At 39.2% G+C, this 20,975-nt stretch overlaps 1 protein-coding gene across 2 annotated transcripts in view; it reads left to right on the top strand.

The window, feature by feature from the left end:
• The window catches only part of HOOK3 (hook microtubule tethering protein 3), a 79,444-nt gene that overhangs the window by 46,889 nt on the left and 11,580 nt on the right, over positions 1 to 20,975 (top strand). For both annotated transcript variants that reach the window (XM_075740337.1, XM_075740338.1), the window contains 10 exons: positions 218 to 280; positions 1,722 to 1,805; positions 3,038 to 3,201; positions 5,355 to 5,495; positions 6,928 to 7,129; positions 10,513 to 10,623; positions 13,533 to 13,620; positions 14,209 to 14,278; positions 18,418 to 18,558; positions 20,886 to 20,973. In XM_075740337.1, coding sequence (XP_075596452.1) covers positions 218 to 280; positions 1,722 to 1,805; positions 3,038 to 3,201; positions 5,355 to 5,495; positions 6,928 to 7,129; positions 10,513 to 10,623; positions 13,533 to 13,620; positions 14,209 to 14,278; positions 18,418 to 18,558; positions 20,886 to 20,973 — 1,152 coding nt within the window. The remainder of the gene's footprint in view (positions 1 to 217; positions 281 to 1,721; positions 1,806 to 3,037; positions 3,202 to 5,354; positions 5,496 to 6,927; positions 7,130 to 10,512; positions 10,624 to 13,532; positions 13,621 to 14,208; positions 14,279 to 18,417; positions 18,559 to 20,885; positions 20,974 to 20,975) is intronic.

Below are 20,975 nucleotides of genomic sequence, written 5' to 3'. Positions count from 1 at the left end.
AGATTTCTTTTATAGTGCTTTAAATATTATTAACTCTGAAGATTTCTTTTTGTAATTGTTTCTGAGTATGTCATACACAAAAATGAAGTTAAAAGCTTCTGAATGAAGTCAGAGTGAAGCTCCCAAAAGTTAAAATAATCTTGGTATTTCATGGAGCTTAGCTTTTAATATGAAACTAAATCCTTGCTTTTTCTAATCCAGTGTAATCTAATTGCAGTTGATGAGTAAAGAGTCTCCAGTCTCTGTTGGAAATGATGCTTACGTTGACCTTGATCGGCAGGTATCTAAGACTAGATGTTTCTTTACCTTCAATCATAGCACATCAGTGCCCAGTCATTTTGCTTTATTAAGGCGGCTGTCTTTTTTCTTTAATTGTGAAAGGGTTTTGTGGGAAATTCACATAAGGAGTGGAAAGCAAAATTTCAGTATTTCAGGTTCTTCTGCTTTATAAATTGATTTACCCGTTTTCTGTGTTTAAAGGAGAGGAAAAAGTTTGGAAAACAAGTTTAGCTGTATGACATAGTATAACAAAACTGCAGACCAGCACGAATCTTTGGGTATTGAGAAAGAAGGATTAAAACAATGTGTAGTATTTGAATAAAACTTTTTTTGCCAGCTCCTGCTTCCAAAGTCAGTTTAAAAACCCCAATACATGTGGGTCAAAAATCCTTAAAGCAGTCCTGAGAACTCTTACAATATGTAAGAGAAGTTTTCAAAGAGAATCCTTCCCTGTCTGATATATTTGAAGAACATGCAAACCCAATTGCTTTTATACTAGCTTAGCCTCATGCTGACACTGTCCTACTTCCTCAGTTTTTTTCTAATTGAGAAGTAGTATAGTACAGTGGTGTTCCTTGTGTTCCTCCATCATGCTTTCACTGCGGAAGTATGTAAATTCTGGCAGATGGTATTATGTCAACAGGCCCTTGAGAAATAAACTTGAAAAAATAAGATACAATGATGATGTTTTGAGAAAGCCCATCTAAATTCATCATATGTAATAATACATATCTATGTCTCTATGTACATAATATGTATTTCCCTATTTTATTAAGCCAATGTTCTTGTAGCTGTATTTTTTATGTTACCTTAACTGCATTTATATGCAAACTTGCAAGATATATGTATTTGAACGTAAAGCCTTTGAAAGGAAGTATCTGAATATTTCCCACTGCTTACAAGATTCATTGCCCTTTTTCCAAAAGGCTTCTCACTCACCGTGTTAGTTGTATTCCTGTTGTGCAGTAAGAGTAGCTTCCAGTGACTAGAGAGATTTTACCCTAATTGTCCATTCCCTGTATTCCACCTTCCAGTCCTTTCTGCATTTGAAAAGTAGACTGAAAACTGAAATTATGCACTCTTTGAATCCGTAAAGAAAAGTGGTATTGACAATTTTTTTGGGGTACAGAGTTGATGAGTTCTTCAGTTCCAAGTTCTTCAAGTTTTTTCGGCACAATTCATAGAACAGATGTGATAATTCTAATGTATTTTTGGAAGACCAAATAGTACTTTTTGGTATGTTTACTTTTTACTGTCACAAAAACTAAACAGTAATCATATCTGCTTCTTTGTTTCTTTATAAGAGTGGAATTGCCTCAGTTTTCCAAAATTCAATATTTATTACTTAAATGTAAAAATAATTTTACAGTCATGTAGTTCAGAATACTTTCAGACATTTCACAGAGAGTGATGAAACTATAAATGTTTGTTGTTTATGGTAGCTGAAGAAAACTACAGAAGAATTAAATGAAGCACTAGCAACAAAAGAAGAAATTGCCCAGAGATGTCATGAGCTAGATATGCAGGTAGGTTTGCTATATCGTACATATTAATTTTGAAGTGGGGAAAAAAAGTGTTAATTTTTTAGGCAGCTGAAGACAAGTAATATACTGTAGAAACATAATTTTTAAAAGGAGATGAAAATTGCACAGTAATTATTTTGCTTTACTTGGGCTAGCAGAGGGAATTTCATTGTTTTCTTATCTTGATGCAATGTTGCCAGTATTGAGATGATTAATACTAACAAAACTTCATTCAGGTAGGAAGGGATTGAGCTGTGTGGTTCAACTCTCACATTAGATAACTAATAGAGGTTATGCTGCTGTAACAGTTTCAGTTAAGAATTAAATTCCAATCAGAAGTTACTGTAGTCTGTCATCTGTGTGTGGATTTAGACTAAGCCTTACTGTAAAACATTGGAAGACATGAGGAGCGTAAAGTGGGAGCCCTGAAAGGCATTGCCATTGCAGCCATACTTTGGAGAATAATTCAGGCTTTTGCCAACCAGTTCAGTAACTGTTAGAATTATTGAAGTTGATTTGTGTGTCATGGTTGATTTTGGTGTATTTGATGATTCAAGCTCTTACTGAAGCATTTTCTTCTGTTGAGATGTTCACATTCCCTCTTTTCCCCTCTTCCTCCTGCTGTTAATTCTATACTATTTAATAATATATGAACCCATGCTTCAGCTTTTGTTTTAGTTGCAGCACTTTGGGTTCTTGCACTACTGCCTGTTTTCAGAACATTGGCGGAAGCTGAGTCATCTTTGGGACTGTGTTCTTGTTTCAGGTCTGCTTGCAATTAGCCACTGGATTTTAAAAAACAAATCTGGGAAGGACGTATCTGTCCCTTAGATATCCAGACTTTGATATTCTGTGTAACTGATAGGCATTGTTTCCTTTGGAAATCAGTTTTAAAAGCTGTACTGTAGAGGGCTAGTTTTATTTGTGTGTTGGGAAAGTATGCAGACTTCATTATAATGAAGTTAACTTCGACTTTTTTCTTTAGAAGTTTGTGCAAAATACAGTTAAGAATAGTTAGGTTTTCTGTGTGGTAAACCTGCCCCTAATGCTGCAGTATGTTGGTTACATCACATAGCCATTGATTATCTATTAATGTTACAGTATATTCTTGTGAAATGTGATTATTGAAACCTGTGTGTTTCCATTTGTGGGATACTTTATTATGCACATGAAGAAAAATTGCTCTCTACAGCTGGATAGCTCAGTTATTCCACTTTATGCTTTTATTACAACAGGTTGCAGCCCTCCAGGAGGAGAAGAGCAGCTTGCTCGCTGAGAACCAGATTTTGATGGAACGTTTAAATCAGTCTGATTCTATTGAAGATCCCAACAGCCCTGCAGGTCGTAGACACTTGCAGCTGCAGACACAACTAGAGCAACTCCAAGAGGAAACATTCAGGTACAAAAGCTACGCTTAGATTGTAGCTGGCAACATGACTTAGGTACTTCTGGTTCTGCTGGCAACTATGAATTAGTATAATCGGTGGTATAACCACAGTAGTAAAGTTTTTACAGTGATGTACGTCTTATGTTTTACCTGTTTACAACCTCCAGCATAAAAAAAATAAATGCAGAATTTCTTAATGCTGAAATGCTGTATACTTGTTGGTCTGTGAAGTTATTTTGAATTGTTTGTGTGCAATCATTTCACCCATGCTTTTCAAAATAAGTGAGAGTGAAAAGTAGCATGCTTTCCTTTATGTATATTATTCTGATTGTATTTTTAAAGTGTAGGAGTTCCTAGCTCAAAGTTTGCTATGGGCAGTACTACAGCTGGTATTATTATACAGCAAATTATGTCCATCTCTGAAAACAAATTGTTTCATATCTGAAAGATGAAAATTATCTGCAAGTGAACTCTGCTTTTCATTTGCATTTCCCCAACATGTGGAAATACAGTTCCTCTTTAATATCCTTTCTGGTCCTTTTGACTGTTGCTTTCAGGCTGCGTAAGCCTATTATGCTGAAGAAAGTTGGTCCACTTCACCATCATCATTTCATTCTTGTTGCTGTACTTTCCCTATCCTTTTTGAGTGAAACTCACAGTATTTCTTTACACTGCAGTTTTTCTTCTCTTTCTGTCCTCTTCTGGTTGCCCTTTTCTAATTCGTACGTCAGCTGACATATAATTTTCCTTTTTTGCCTGTTTTGCCATTTTTGCACTTCTTCTTGCTAAGTCTCTTCCTGCAAGTTCAGAAACACCTTCTCCCTTCACTTTCCTGAAAAATGTTGTGTTTCTCTTTCACAGCAACTAGTGCCCAGTTTTCCTCTTTCTATACATCTACCATGTAAAGAAATAATGTAGTGATGTATCTCTGATGTCCCCTTTTATCTCTCCTTATTCATCTCCATCTTCATGCTCTGGAATGATTCCTACCTGAGTCTATTATCAATTCCTGTTTGAACAGGTTTTCTCTCCATATGCAATATCTGCACTGCCTGTTACTCTAGTTTCAGGTTCTGAGAGTCTTTCTAAACCCTTTTCACCTGTGAGACTTATCTCCCAACCTCCTTTACGTCCTTCCCTTGCCTTCATAGCATGTGGTTTCTAATGGCAATTTGTGTGTGTTCCTTCTGCAGCTCTACCTGACCAAACAGGACATATGTACAGCTCAACTGATGCCCAGTGTGGTACAGCAGTTTTTCTCCCAGTCTTGCCTCTTTATGTCCTTTGACAACTCTAATCTATCAAGATCCAAATCTTTGTTGTGTATGTTTTAGGTGACCTACTGACTATCTCTTGTCTTCATTCTTGTAGATTCTTTTTGGACTCCTTGAATTAATGCATAGAATACTTTTTTTTTCATGTCCATATCTCCTTTTCTGGATTGTTTTTATTTTACTTTCAGATCAAAATCACAATAGGACTTTATGTTCCAGGTTGTTTCCTGTTCCATTCATTCAAAATGCTTTGACAAAGTTTCTCTTAGTTATTTCCTTTGTTTACTGCCAGGTTAATGCTACTTTGCCTATGTATGCTGTATGTAAGTAATTCACTCCAGAAACTTTGGCCTGAGTTCTTTACATGCTAACTACGTAACTAAATGTATGACTCAGTTGTTCACAGGTACTGGACAGGCACAGATTCTTTATAAGTAAATAAATAAATAAATCGACCTTGGTGAGAGCTCTACAGCATTTAGAACATCAGACAATCAGGTCGATATTGTTGAAGGTGTGTAGGAGTTGAACAGCTGAACAAAATCTTAGGGTAAAGATGTCATGTTCAAACTCTGTATGCCCAAAGGTGAAAAAAGGTGGAAATTTCTGCTTGAGTTTCCATTGTGAAAAATTACAATGATGGAAAAAACTCAGGATTTGTCTTTCTGAGAACGTACATTACCTTGTGATCTTCCAAATGGAAAGACTGATGTCAAATTGGGAGTGTTAAAAAAGTCAATCTGCTTCTACGTTTTTGAATAAGCACATTGGGCTACTGTTCTCCACTGTACCAGAAAGCGGTTTCATGTGTTTTTAGAGAGGATGATGATCAGGAAAGGTAACTGTGGCTCAGGCTGAGAAATTATTTTCTATTTTACCTCATTTCTACAGATTAGAAGCTGCCAAAGATGACTATCGAATACGCTGTGAAGAACTAGAAAAGGAAATTGCTGAATTGAGACAACAAACAGAAGAGCTGACTACACTGGCAGAGGAGGCTCAGTCTTTGAAGGATGAGATAGATGTTCTCAGGTAAACTCTGTTCCATTAACCCTTTTTTAACTATTAACTTTTAATCCATAAAATTCATGTACTTGGTCTTCATTAGCTTTTGTTTAAATAATTTTACTACTAACTATAAACACTTTCTCAATGCCAAGGTTCTTTTGGATCCTCCAGTTAAGTATGCAAACCACCATGCAATTATGCTTAAGTAAATTAGTTATTTGTTATATACCTAATCAATAACTATTAGTAATCTTAGCAATTCTACACCATCTTACAGTCATAACAAGTCACTCACTAGACTCTTGAGTTATTCTCTACTCACCTTCATCATGACTTGGGCATCTGTTCTCATCAGGGAGCTAGACCCTTTCCTTTCCTGTGTTTGGATTATTTGGACTTTGGGTGGCGCTTTTGGTTCATCATGTAATGCTAATATGAACAACATCTGTTACAGCTCTATTCCACTGGATTTTAGCACCAAAGTTGTCATGACTTGATGATGCTAGGGATTTATAGAGTAGGGAAGCCCCTTTTACTATGGTACATAATCCTTCAGTGGTGGCATCTTGCTGCCACGAGTTATTCAGAGCAGTTATCCGCTACCCACCTGTATCAGTCTTTCTAGCAAGTCTAGCAAGGCTTATCTTAATACCGCCTTTTCTAATTCCCCAGCAGCTTTCTACCAAAGCTATCTGTCTTTACCTCCTCTGTCACTGAGATCAGGAATGAGCCCATCAGGCTGCACAATTCCATAAACTGTGGGGGCAGCATGATTCAAAGAGTAATTCCTTGCCCCAGAGAGGGGCTCTGCACTTCATTGGGGATTAAGGAGACTCGGCTTACCCCAGTGTCCCATAAATTGACCATCAATTCAATGGGGGATTTTCCAGATTTCATAGAAAATTAAGTCTGTAAATCGGGTGGTTCTAAAATGAAACTGGGGACAGTAGTGGGGGTGAGGGTTATTGCTGTCTTGGCAGTGCACCAGCTGGACTCCAAAGCTGTTTGTGTCACCAAGTATATGCTGCCCAGGAGACAGATTTTTATTATCACTAATAATATATAATTTTATTATCAGTAAAACAAATTGAAGGGCAGAAAATTTTATTCCTTACCTTGTAAAATGCAAGACTGAGGATTGATTTAGAATTGAAAGGAAGCGGGTGGGAGTGAAGGTGCTTTAACTATTATTTTAAGATAAGAAGGCTGTATTAGGAAGTGATAGTGTCTAAAAGTACCTCCATCAGCAGCTCTTTGAGTTGACAAATAGTTATGGGAGGGAAATAGACAATTTAAAAGTGAAAACCTTAGTAATAGGAAGATATGATTGCTTTCTTGTTCTCCCCATGATGTCCCAGAATGTCTTCTGCATTAAGTAAAAATACTGAGTAAGCTTCAGAACATTGCATTTTGTTAGTTTTCAGAGTACAAATTTGATAGAAATCTGTCCCCCCAGGCATTCTTCAGATAAAGTAGCCAAGTTAGAAAGTCAGGTGGAGTCATACAAAAAGAAATTGGAAGACCTGGGTGATTTGCGACGGCAAGTGAAACTCTTAGAAGAGAAGAATACAATGTACATGCAAAATACTGTGAGTCTGGAAGAAGAACTAAGGAAGGCCAATGCAGCACGCAGTCAGCTGGAGACATACAAGAGACAGGTAAGAATAGACATCATCAATGCAACAATTGTCTCTATTGTTCAATGCTTTCTTTTCATAACGTGAGTAATACCTTAAAGTAAAAAACAAATTATGAACAAACAGCTCCTTGTGTTTAGAAGGCTTCCATGTTTTGTAGGCACTACCTTTGTTCTCCTTTCCTGCAATTCTTACAATTATTTCAAGTTTACATTAGTTTGCCAATAAGCAGTATTTCTTTTAAAATCAACAAATGTTAAGGTTTTTTTCCTCAAATTATTCCTAATTCATTTTCAGTAGTGGGGCTTGAATTAGAGCCTCTTCTTTCAGAAAAAATATCTGCTTTTCATTTACACATTTCCAGCAGTGAGGAACGCACCACAGCCAAGGTAAGTTATAAGTAACCTCTTATAAGTAACTGTAGTTAAGTAACCTCTTTTTTTTAAGGTTCTGGTTTGTCTGATACATCTGAATTTGTCCAGTTACAGAGAGAAGGACGCATATCATCCCTGTTGTGTCTATGCACACAGCAGAGTACAAGATGTGTCACCAGCACACTCTATGTAGTGAAAGGCATCTGTTTATCCTCCTGCTTATCAAAGTGCCATGTGATCCTGTTTCTGTAAAGGTGGAAAGTGTGCTTAATCTCTCTGCTTCTACACTACACTGACATGACATCATTCTATAATTTTTGTTACAGGGCCAGACAGAGCCTCGTTCATTAAAGTTGTAGTGCCCACTCTGTACTTCTGCCCGCTCATAGGCTCGAATGGTCATGGCACAGAAGCGCCCTTACGTCATCTAACAGCAGAATGAAAATACAGAAACAACCACTAATAACATTGCAAGCCCAGGAGCAATGTGTGTCCCTAAGACTTGATAACTTTTTCCCTGCACCTGGCTGTCTTAGTTATTAAGACAACTAGCTTCAGCCTCTTATTGGCTAATTGCAAATACAGTCCAAATGCTGAAGTAACAGACAATCAAGGGGAAAAGTAAATGTAGAAAGCAATGGCCTTTCACACATGCGTAGTATCATGTTTACCGGCAACAAATATCTCACTCCTTTGAACGGCTGAGCAGGTTGTTAGAGTTGTGTAACCTTGACATCCACATCTGATTGTTCTTATTTCACTAACAATAGGATTTGGGAAGGTACAGTCCTGTGATTTGTGCTGCAAAAGTACTTTTCCTTTTTTTCATCATTCCCTGTGTTTTATGGGTGGGATTTCATTTCTGAGGAGCTGTTGATTTGTACAAAACTGCTTTGCTGGCTGAGACTGGAATAAACCTCAGGTGTCTCATGTGACAGATGTGAGTTTTCTTCACCTAAATCACAGTGCCTCAAAATGAACACACAGTGTGTTTGCCTTCAGTGTCTCTAAGGCAGTGCTCCTTTTAAGACCTGTCTGTGAATCATGAGCTGTCAAAAAATTAATTTCTGGGAATCCTAAATTGTGCTATAAGAATTAAGCCAGGTGTAAGGATTATGATGTTATGTCACTGCTGAGCACTAGTGTGCCCCTGTAGTGGAATGTCACTTGTCTGGTGTGTGAAGAATCCAACTCCACTCATGATGATGCTATCAGAGGAGTTATTTCTTTAGCTTAGAAGCTCTGCTGTGCAAGTGAAAGTGCTTGGTTCAAACTCCTTTAGTGATCTGTAAGGAAATCATATTTTCACCCCATCCAGCAGTTTCTGTGGGATGAGGATAGTGGTGATGTATTGTGCTGGGAGATGTGATAGCATTTATTTCAGAGTTTTTGTTCACTTTTCTGACAGCAAAGCTCAAGCATTTTCTAAGAAACTTTTTATTGCAGCATGAAGAATTGAAATGTGACGTTTCCAGGATTACTTTTTGCAATTTTAATTCAGCCCCTTTGTGCATGTGCATTCTGATATATTTTTAACAATATGCATTGCTTTGCTTTGCTGTATGATTCCTGCTTTGCTCATTCCACATGTCAGATAACACTCAGTAAATGTGATGGCAGTTCATTTTTTTTAATCTTCTACGTTACCATGTAACTCTTTCTATACACTCCCAAGTCCCAATTCAAGACAGTTTCTTTTCTGCTGTGTTTTTCTACATACCATTACCATAGCATGAGTGATTACAAACATTAATGCATTTGTTTCTATTTGAGATGAAAATATACCTATTTTGCAGGTGGGGGCACAATCACAGTGAAGCCCTGCATTTATTTTTTTTTCCTACCTGCAGTTATTCTGATATCCCCAGTGATGGATGTCACATCTGAGAAATGAAATATGTTCATATCTAACATTTTATATAGTTTTTTTAAAATCTGATAATCTCAGAAATGGCAGGCCTGTGCTTTTTAATGTAAGAACAACAGCAGCAAAGTCCTTCTCTAAGACCATGCAGATTTTTAGGCCTAGTAGTTATTTTGCTATAGTTATACACATTGAAAGTAAAAGGTAATTAGAACCACTAGGCAGTCTTAACGTAGGTATGGCTACTGCTTTGCTTCACAATTAAATTAATCACTTTCTCTGTAATCTAAAAGCCATGAAAAAGCCTTCTTATGAATTGCTTCAGAAGAAGCTGTACGTCTTTAGCTGAGTCTTCATTCAGCTTTTGTGTTTGCAAGTCAGTCTTTATTCAGTTTACTTGCTTCCATGCTCTTTGCATTATGAGCTTTACTACTGTTCTGGGATGAGTCTTTGCTAGTAAAGGCTGAGAGTTTTGAAAAGGCAAGACTGCAGAGATTTGCCTCCCATTCACTGATCATTTCTGCTCAAGCTTTCAGATTTCTGCTCATTTAATTTTAAAAGCTCTTTACTGATCTGTAGTTGAAAGTATACGTGCGACTTTGTTAGCAATGTTTCCTTCTGAAATAAAGAAAACTGTTTATGAGCCTGTGGCTGCATCTTTATATTAGTATAGTAAAAACGATTAGAAAAAATCTCAGGTTAAGAAACGTTACCTGACCGCATGAACTGGTGGTAGAATTCTGAGTGAGGCTTGTGAAATAGAGTTAACAAAAGGTGTAGATAATTTGCTTTCTTCAGAGCTTTTTCTTTTTCCTAGCCTTCTCAGAAAGCAAGAGGATTTTTCTACTTTTCCTAAGTTCTTTGATCCATAGAACTAATACAGCTTTTTTTTTCCCGTAAACCATGCTTGGGCTTAAATTCTTGTTTTTTAGATGTACTGAAAACACTTCACAGGTTTTACTTGTGCTAAGACCTAATATTTAAATGCTGATGGTTTTGCTGAAACACAGAACAATTAATGAAAGCAGATTTTAGTATGTCCTATAGGTAACTATTTTACTTGTTTACAACATGACTCGTGGTGTATGGTAATTGGCTACTTTGTCTTGTGTATTTTGTTTTACTATTAATATTTGCGGACAAATTATTGATTCTTGTTCTCACAGGCAGTTGAACTACAAAACAGGTTATCTGAAGAATCCAAGAAAGCTGATAAATTAGATTATGAATGCAAACGACTGAAAGAAAAAGTAGACAGCCTCCAAAAAGAAAAAGATGTAAGTGCCAAGGTGTTATTTTTTTGGTAGTAGCGATAGCAACTTTATGTCCTTTATAACACAGAGATATGGTAATTATAGTTAGCCTTTTACAGCAAACTTTTTAAATTAGGAAGTCTTTTTTCACTTAAAATTTTCTAATGTTTGTGTACAAGATCCTTTTTAAAACTAAGAACTGTACAGCATGGAATAAAGTGACTGTACAAAAACATATGCAATCCATTTTTAAGAGGAAAAGTCTTCATATTTGGGATCTGAACTTGTTCTTGACTGTTTACCATTAGAAGGCTAAGGGTAATTGTAATGTATTCTGAAAAACTATTTAAAGTAGGGTTTCTGCAGTATCATCCTAGAACTGAACTCCCGTTGCCTTTTTCTAAAGCATTCTTTGAGGTACCGTCAGCATGTTTCTCTTTGTGGAATCATGACTACTGCAGCAAGAGGCTTAAGAGTCCTCTAGAGGGACATGTCCTTTGTGGCGATCTTGCCTTTTATCACAGCTCCTTGTTGATCTATCTTGTACTGCCAACATGGAACTCACAGGATGGATACCCATCTATTCCCTTCCTCTCTGTCATTCACTGCTAGTGATTCTGCAATTAATTGCTCTGTCCTCTCTTGCCAAGACTTCTCTTGCACACTATTGTTTCTCACCAGTGTATTTCAGCTTGTGTCTTACGAATGTATACCCAGGTGCTTCAGACTACCGCAAACCAAGACCAGCACTTTGAGTTAGCAATTTCTTCGGCTTGTTTTAAGTGTAAGTCCATCTGTCTATCAGTCAGAATCTCTGCAGGCTTTTCCCTCGATAGTCATATTTCCTGTCCAATTCTTTCTAAAATTTCCAGCCCCTGCACTTGAATGACATTTGAACTAAAAGTTTTCAGTTATTTTCCGTTCATAGGTCTTTGATTTCCATATTTTATTAAATTTTCAAACTATTGTGAACACTTGTCCTTGATATCACTTCCATCTACCTTTCAGTTCAAATTGGAATGCCCACAGTAACTATATTCATACTGTGCTTCGCCTTTTCTGCTCTTTATTTAGAGTTTGTTTTTCCAGTTTTATTATGTTTGACAGTAGTAAGGTTGTGTCTGTGGCTTCCCATTGCTTGGTGGACCATTTCATCTTGCACAAAGGTTCTGAATTGGAGGCCGTTGACATACAGTTTTCTGTTTTACACCCTGGCAAACAGCATTTTTTTTGGATGGATGTTGGTTTTCCATACGCTATTTTGACTGGATATGCATCTGTGAGAAGTAGATTACAGCTGAAGTCTCTCAACATTTGAATTAGTGATTCACTACCTGTGTTACCTACTTCTTCTGTACCCTGTTGTCACATAACAGTGTCAGTAATGTTGCTTACCACAGGTCACAAGCTACATAGTGGTATCATGTCAGTTATATTTTGGAAATAGTTACTGAAATTGACATTGTCCTTGTCTCTCTGTTCTGGCAAAGTGTGGTAGCGTGATTGATCTCTTCAGGTATGTAGCTTGGAATTTTACCTATGTGGTGTGTTGTATAATAAGTACTAAGATAATTTTATAAGTTGACTTTGTCTGCAGTGTACAAGTGAAGCCCTAGAGCTTTTTATATTCATTAAAATATTCTGGCATTTGATTAATGAACTTGGTGTTTTCTGACTGATGGTAGCAGACTGCAGGATACCTGCTTTCAGCAGCTGAGTTTGAGCAGTCCTCTGTGGGGCTCTTCCTCTGTAGTATTTATGGTAAAACCAGTTTTTTACCTGTTGGTTTTGTGAAATGACTTTCAGTGCTAACAGAATGTACACTTTATTCAGATTGTTTTGACGGTTGCACCAGAGTTCACCTTGCAGAATTCAGAAATACAGGAGAAGCCTCTGTCACACTTCACCAAAACGTTCTTTGCCAAAGTGATTCCAGATCTTGAATCTATTTGTGCTGATATATCAAATATATCTGAATCAAACTGTTAATAGGTTGAAATGCAAGGAGCTGTCAGCCAACACAACTCCGTACCTACACAGAACTGAGGTCTGTCCTGGACCTTTTAATAATACTTAACATGTCTGTTTTTGGAGCAAACTACAACTTGGATCCTTACGTAGTTGCCATTTTCTCCTTTCATTTTTGAATCTTGGCAACCTTCTGGACAAAAACTTGATGCTACCTCTAGATTCTTGGGTTTTTTTCCCAAAAGGGTATTTGTGCCAAATTGGGAGAGTATTTGCCTGATGCTACTGAGGACCCTATCTGTCTAGATCCCAAGGTGGTCCAGTCCGGTTCTTCAGTTGTCTTTGGACTGAGCCTCAAGCAACAAGTTTTCTTCTATAGCTAAAATGCTGGTGAATGGCAAGGCCAGTTGACAAACAGGAGGAAGGGGATATGGAAATGCTGCTTGCACTTTTACTGTTGAAAGACAAACAAAATGAAGTTAATGCAGTTTGTTTATGTTGACTGTGTACTTACCTACTTTTTATTTCGCTCCTGGCTAAGCCTTGGTTTCTTGGTGAGGGAAAAGTCTATGGTCTCTTAATTCACTTCCATTTCCCTTGGAATCAGCCCCAATGAGGGGAAGAGGAGAATGGCTGAGTGGCCCGAGTGGATGCTATTTACTACCTGGTACCAGAAATTTGCGTCACTAATATCCTGATTCTGTAAGCTTATACCCTGATATTGTAACCCCCATAAATGTAATACAGAGTAGCAACCCTTTTCAAAAAAATACTGGTCATGTGGAATATATAACATTTATGTTTATTCTGAAATAGACTGAGATTCTTTAATTTTAAAATCATCTCTAGAGTTGCATTAACAACTTTTTAGAGTATTGAAGGCTGTGCCTTTTGGCGACTTGAGTACATTTAAAGATGGATTTGTAGTGCCAAGACTGATATTAATTTTCTTTCCAATTATTCAGAGATTAAGAACAGAAAGGGATTCTTTGAAAGAAACTATTGAAGAGCTTAGATGTGTACAAGCTCAGGAGGGTCAACTCACCACTACAGGTAAAGGACAAATAAAGAGACTAAATGTGTCTTTTCTAAAGTTTACATGACTTCTCTGGAGACTACTGAATGCAGTTTTGTTTAGCACAGAATAAAAAAAAGCTCCTCTAAGAGCAGCAGTGAAAAGCTGTTTCAGCTATTCATAACTTTATAAGCATTTGAGAACTTAAAAAGTTACTTCAGTCAATCAGAAATTTTAGTCTTCTCCCCAGTGTGATATTTTAAAATATATTTCTGATTTCTGTGCAGTTAAATAATTTTCTTTAGAGAGATACTAAGTTTTCTTATATGTGCATGATGTTTCATGTGTTGCAGTTTGTTTCTATGTGTAATGCTGCACAGCTTTGTAGTTCTTAGTGAGCAAAAAATACACCAGAAAATTACTTCATCAGGATGAAGACAGAAATAATGATTATTCTCCAAATGAAATTGTGCTTGTCTGTGTCTCTTGCTGTAGCCTGACTTGGTGTCATTTTTCATTGTCTAGTATTATTCTAAAACTGAAAACTTCTAGAACAGTGTTTACTTCTGGTCTTTTAAAGAAAGTTACTGGTCTGCTTGCTAAATTTTTTACTTTTTCTGACCCAGGATTGATGCCTCTGGGAAGACAAGAGACTTCAGACAGTTTAGCAGCAGAAATTGTTACTCCTGAAATAAAGTAAGCTAATGTGTGCTTTGTTTCACTAACCTTTGTAATGTACCCATATGTGATATAGTTTAGTTTTCAGTGTTGGAAAGTTTCTACAGCTAATGTTTTTCTCTCCTCTTGGATTTCTGCATAACAGGAGCTGTTATGCTTGAGACAAAATTCAATTCAACTCTCTTGAGTTTGTATTGATCTCCAGTAAAAAAAAGGGAAAATGAAAAAACCCCTTAGCCTCACATTGTGTCTCCTCTTTTCCTGCAGAGGGTTCATGTAACTGCAGCTTTATATGTGCATTAACAGACAAAAATTTTTGTAACAAGAATGTGTTGTTGTACAAGGAAAAAATTACTAAAATTGTAAAAGGAAGAGTGGATTATAAATTCCATTTTGTGTCATGGCAAATGTTTACAGACTATTAAAAGGAAGAACAGCAATGGCAGAGCTTAAAATCATTATATCTTAAGATGTTGTAGGCTGTGTTTAGCCTTGCCAGTATGCTAAAAGTTTGTAAGAAAGTCGCATCTCAGAAATCTGTTAGCTCTTCAGGAAATCATTTCTTTTATCTCTACCAATATTGATACAATGTTTTAACACTTGGAAAGCTCAATTTGGGGTCAAAACATACTGTTCAGTAGTAAAATAATATCCTTCTAAAAAAGGTAGTAATAGAAAAGATTTGGTTTTCTTCCAGCTGTGCTGCTGCATCTTACTACAAGAGCAATTCTTTTTAGTTTTGTTCAGAAACAACTAAAGAGAAGAATAACGTTTTGAAGCAATGTTAGGGAGTTACTGCATAAACCTTTCATGTGATTGCCTGAGAGAGGACAGGACCCTAAATGCCATAAATACCCAAGCATAGCCTGTGGTTTCACTGACTCTGCATCTGTGCCTCCTGCAGATGAATTTTGGATTTTATGCAAGCATTCATCCATGCAGACTGTTTGCAGCTGCTAAACTTGGCCTCCATGTCTACTTGATAGACATGTACAGTAGCAGCTGTCAGTCTGGAACTTCCTGATGCGGACCTCTGGGCTTCTGCTGATGAAGGAGGAAGATTACACAAGGCAGCCCACCCATAGGAGTAGCTACTACTACTCTCTTGTTTGCTCCATGGTGACAGAGCATGGGTCTGCGCTCAAGCACCTTTCCCCATCTCATAGAAAAGACCTGCAGACCAAATGGGAGAGTTTTGTGAGGCAGATTCTGTCTGTGACTTGTCAGTTGCACCTCAGAAAATCAACAAATTAAGTGACACAAGGAGTTAGCGGGGCTCATTGAAAGAGCTTTAACTAGGTTTGAAGGGGGAAAGGAATAAAACCAGGCTCACTAGAGAAAAACCTGGGGACAATATGCCAATATTTGAAGGATGGTGCGCTAGCAAGGTCCTTCAGTCTGCTCTACAATGAGCACATTTGAAATGTCCCTGTAGTAACACACACAGTACCTTAGCCATCTCAGTGGAGGTAGGGGATGGAGATGCACACAGCAGCAAAGACATAAAAGTTGTTGATGCGTTAGAAACCATGGAAGTGCCTGAGAACAGTCACATAGGAATTAGGGCTTCTCCCCAAAATAAGGTGCTGGGATCAACATCCCAACTTGAAGCACATCTGCACCAATGCATGCAGCATGGGCAACAAACAGGAGGAGTTGGAAGCCATTGTACAGCTGGAAAACTATGATATAGTTGCCATAATGTAAACATGGTGTAATGACTCACACAACTGGAATGCTGCAATGAATGGCTATAAACTCTTCAGAACTTCAGGAACTCTTAAAGGTGCAGGAGCAGGCCATCCCAATGTGCTGAAAGATGAGCTGGTGGGGGGGAAGATTGGCCTGGCTGAACAGAGAGCTTTGGCTGGCACTAAGGGTAAAAAAGAGAGTTTATGACTTTTGAAAGAAGGATCAGGCAACTATGGGGGACTACAAAGATGTCATGAGATTATGCAGGGAAAAAATTAGAAGGGCCAGAGCCCAACTAGAACTTAATTTGGGTGTTGCAGTAAAAGACAGTAACAAATATTTCTATAAATACATTAACAACAAAATCCTTTATTGGATGCAGGAGGGGGGGAAACTTAGTGGCAAAGATGAAGAAAAGGCTGAGGTATTTAATGCCTTATTTGCCTCAACCTTTAATAATAAGATCAGCTGTTCTCCAAGTACCCAGCCCCCTGGGCTGAAAGACAGGGACAGGGTGTAGAATGAAGCCCCCGTAACACAAGCGTAAATGGTTAGTGACCTACTACACCACTTAGACACACACAAGTGTATGGGGCCGGATGGAATCCACCCAAGGATACTGAAGCAGCTGGTGGAAGTTCTCACCAAGCCACTTCCCAACATTTATCAGCAGTCCTGGCTAACCAGGGAGGTCCCAGATGACTGGAGCTTAGCAATTATGATGCCCATCTACAAGAAGGGCCAGAAGGAGGATCCAGGGAACTACAGCCCTGTCAGCCTGACCTTGGTGCTGGGGAAGGTTATGGAGCAGATCATCTTGAGTGCTATCACATGGCACATACAGGACAACAAGGCAATCAGGCCCAGTCAACATGGGTTCATGAAACACAGGTCTTGCTTGACTAACCTGATCTCCTTCTATGACAAGGTGACTCATTTAGTGGATGAAGGAAAGGCTGTGGATGTTGTTTACCTGGACTTTAGTAAAGCCTTTGATGCTGTTTACCATAGCATTCTCCTGGAAAAACTGTCTGCTCATGGCTTGGAGAGGCGTACTCTTCTCTGGGTAAAAAAACTGGCTGGATGGCCAGGCACAAAGAGCTGTGGTGAATGGAGTTAAATCCAGTTGATGGCTGGTCACAAGTGGTGTTCCCCAGGGCTCAGTACTGGGGCCAGTTCTGTTTAAGTCTTTATCAGTGATCTGGACAAGGGGATTGAGTGCACCCTCGGTCAGTTTGCAGGTGACACCAAGTTGGGTGGGAGTGTTGATGTGCTTGGAGGTAGGAAGGCTCTTCAGAGGGATCTGGACAGGCTGGATTGATGGGCTGAGGCCAACTGTATGAGGTCCGACAAGGCTCAGTGCTGGGTCCTGCACTTGGGTCACAACAACCCCATGCAGCGCTACAGGCTTGGGGAAGAGTGGCTGGAAAGCTGCCTGGTGGAAAAGGACCTGGGGGTGTTGGTTGACAGCCGGCTGAATATGATCCAGCAGTGTGCCCAGGTGGCCAAGAAGGCCAACAGCATCCTGGCTTGTATCAGAAATAGTGTGGCCAGCAGGACTAGGGAAGACGTTGTCCCCCTGTACTCGGCAGTGGTGAGGCCGCACCTTGAGTCCTGTGTTCAGTTTTGTGCCCCTCACTACAAGAAGGACATTGAGGTGCTGGAGCGTGTCCAGAGAAGGGCAACGAAGCTGGTGAAGGGTCTAGAGCACAAGTCTTATGAGGAGCAGCTGAGGAAACTGGGGTTGTTAGTCTGAAGAGAAGGAGGCTGAGGGGAGACCTTCTTGCTCTCTGCCTCAAAGGGGGTTGTAGCCAGCTGGGTGTTGGTCTCTTCTCCCAAGTAACAAGTGATAGGGCAAGAGGAAATGGCCTCACATTGCACCAGGGGAGGTTTAGATTGGATTTTAGGAAAAATTTCTTCACCAAAAGAGTTATCAAGCATTGGAACAGGCTGCCCAGGGAAGTGGTTGAGTCACCATCCCTGGAGGTATTTAAAAGATGTGTAGATATGGCACTTCGGGACATGGTTTAGTGGTGGACTTGGCAGTGTTTATGGTTGGAGTTGGTGATCTCAAGAGTCTTTTCCAACCTAAGTGATTCTATGCTACTATGAAAACAGACCAACAGGGTAGAAGTGACTTATCTGGGTTCATGTAGTAGTTCAGTGACAGCTGAGATTACAACCTCCCCTAACAATTGGCACTAAGCTTTGCATTCTCTGCGTTCTACCTATGAAACTGTACAATTGTACTCTGAGATCTAATAGGGTCAGTCAGGCAACTTCCTACAACTTCTTTAATCAAGTTTGTATTTGGGGGTTTGAAGACATGATTGTTGTTTCAACTGTCTCCCTTAAATAGATAAAGGTGATCTTTATGTTACATTTACGCCTCCTGTGGTAAACTGTTTTCTTCCTTATAGAGATTGGCATACTTTTTTCTACAAAATTGTATTTTTTGTGTTTAGGGAGAAACTCATTCGCCTTCAGCATGAGAATAAGATGTTAAAGTTGAACCAAGAAGGTTCTGACAATGAAAAGATTGCCTTGTTGCAGAGTCTTCTTGATGATGCAAACTTGCGGAAGAATGAATTAGAGACAGAAAACAGGTAACAAGTTTTTTCCTCTGTTTCAATTGACTTTTCTAACAATGGCAATGACTGTAGTGTGTCAAATACTGGCCTCCCCAGTACAAGAAAGACGTGGACTTACTGGAATCAGTCCAGTGAAAGGCCACAAGGATGTGATTACAGGACTGCAGCATCTTTCATATGAGGAGCATCTGAGAGATAGAGACTATGTAATCTGGAAAAGAGAAGGCTCAGGGCGGATCTTATCAATGTTTATAAATATCTGATGGGAGAGTCTAAAGGAGGTGGAGCTAGACTCTTCTGAATGATGCCCAGTAACAGGGCGATGGGCAGAAGTTAAAACGCATTAAACACATTTCATCTAAATGTAAGAACATATGTTTTTTTACTGGTAGGGTTGCTGAACAGTGGAGTATGTTGCCCAGAGAGGTTGTCTCCATCCTTGGAGATAGTTAAAACCCAACAGAACATGTTCCTGGGCAACCTGCTGTAGCTGACCCTGGTAGATTAAACCAATCAGCATACAGACACCCATGGGACCAGACAGCGTGCATCTGGGCATGCTAAGGTAACTGGCCAATATTGTTGTGAGACTGCTCTCTAGCTAAGCTTTGAATCTGCTCTCTATCTAATCTTCCCTCATCTTCCCCTTTGACTGGGGCAGGTTCCTGAAGCCTGGAAAAAGATAAATATTGCATTTGCCTTCAAGAAGGGCAAGAAAAGAGAGTCTGGAGAACTACAGAGACTGGTCAGCCACAGCTCATTTTCTGGGAATTTCACAAAGCAAGTCCATCTGGAATCTGTTTCCAGCCACATGAGGGACAAGAAAGTAATTGGGAAAGGCCAACGTGAATTTATTCAGGGCAAATCATAGCTAACTAATCTAATTATCTTGACAATGAGATGACTGCCTATGTGAAGAAGGGTGAAAGAGTGGGCGATGCTTACCTTAGCTTGAGCAAAGCCTTTGACACAGTCTCCCATAGTATCCTTATGTTCAGAATGGTTAGATATAGACTAAGTGGGCAGTAAAGTGAGTGGAAAATTGGTTGGACAATTGGGCTTAAAGTGTTTCCATCAGTGGTACAAAATCCAACTGGTTGCCAGTTCCTCAGACATCAATACCAGGACCAATGGTGCTCATCACCTTTATTAATAACTTTACTGATGGTAGGGACTATACTTTCAGTAAGTCTGAGGATGGTACCACATTGGGAGGAGTGATTGATATGCTGAAAGGGAGAGCTGTTACTCAGAGGGGCTCAGCAGTCCAGAGAAATGAGCTGATGGGAGCCCTGTTTCTGGCTGAGAGGAGCCTGGCAATGCTGGCTGGGACCAGTAGGTTGGGAAGCAGCTCTGCAGCAAAAGGCCTGGGGTCCCTGTGGGCAGCAATGGAGGATGTGTCAGCTGGGGACCTTGCAGCTGGCTGCGACATGGGCTGTCCTTGCCAGGGTGCAGGCAGGCAGTCTGGGAAAAAGGTCCTTCATGTCTAATCAGTACTTACGAAATAACATCTGGACATAGCATATAATTTTGGATTCTCCAGTACAAGACAGACATGGATATACAGGAGTGCAATCAGAACGCTGCTAAGGGGAGGGATGCTAGAGCATGTGATATGTGGGATAAGACTGAGAACTGGGTTTGTTCAGGCCAAAGAAAAGGTGGCATAGAGGAGATAATACTGTGATCTGACACCTGATGGGAAGGTGTCAGGAAGACAGAGCTTGACTCTTCTCAGAGATTGACAGTAGAAGGACAAGAGGCAACAGACACAATATGGAGTATGGGGAAATTCTGACTAAATAGAAGGAAAAAAACATTCCCAGAAGAAATTTCTGAGCACTAGAAGAGAGTCCCAAAGAGATTGTCAGACCTCTGTCCTTAAAGTTGTCCAAACCTCAGCTGGATGTGGTTCCCAGCAATCTGCTGTAAGTGCACCTGCTTTAGGGAGGAAGTTGGATTGAGACAAACTCTGGAGATCCCTTCGAACCTACAGGTTTATAGGATTCTGTGACTGTATAAAAGCAGTAAGCTAGTAGCTGAGACACAGTAAAACTGTTAGATACTCTTCTTTATATAGGTTTCACATATATAGAAATGATTTCTTAATACATGCACTTACATTGTCTTGGAAGAGTATCAGAATGTTCTGGATGACTACGGACTGTAATCTCTGGAACTGTATGCTCTAACTGCTGTTGTAAATTTTCTGTCAATAAAATACAGTATTGCATTCTTGTGGAGATGACCTGAAAACACTGGATGCTAAAAATCTCAGGCTTTCTCTTGCAGTTTTTGGGTTTTTTCCTGAAAAAAACCCCAAGATGTAATCTCTTTCCTAGATTGGTAAATCAGAGACTTCTAGAAGTGCAGTCCCAGGTTGAAGAACTACAAAAGTCTTTGCAGGATCAAGGTTCAAAAGCTGAAGATGT

Source organism: Balearica regulorum, chromosome Z, assembly GCF_011004875.1.
Source record: "Balearica regulorum gibbericeps isolate bBalReg1 chromosome Z, bBalReg1.pri, whole genome shotgun sequence".
NCBI classification, from domain to species: domain Eukaryota; kingdom Metazoa; phylum Chordata; class Aves; order Gruiformes; family Gruidae; genus Balearica; species Balearica regulorum.
Note: the sequence above shows the minus strand (reverse complement) of the source record. Positions and strands in the feature narration are given on the sequence as shown.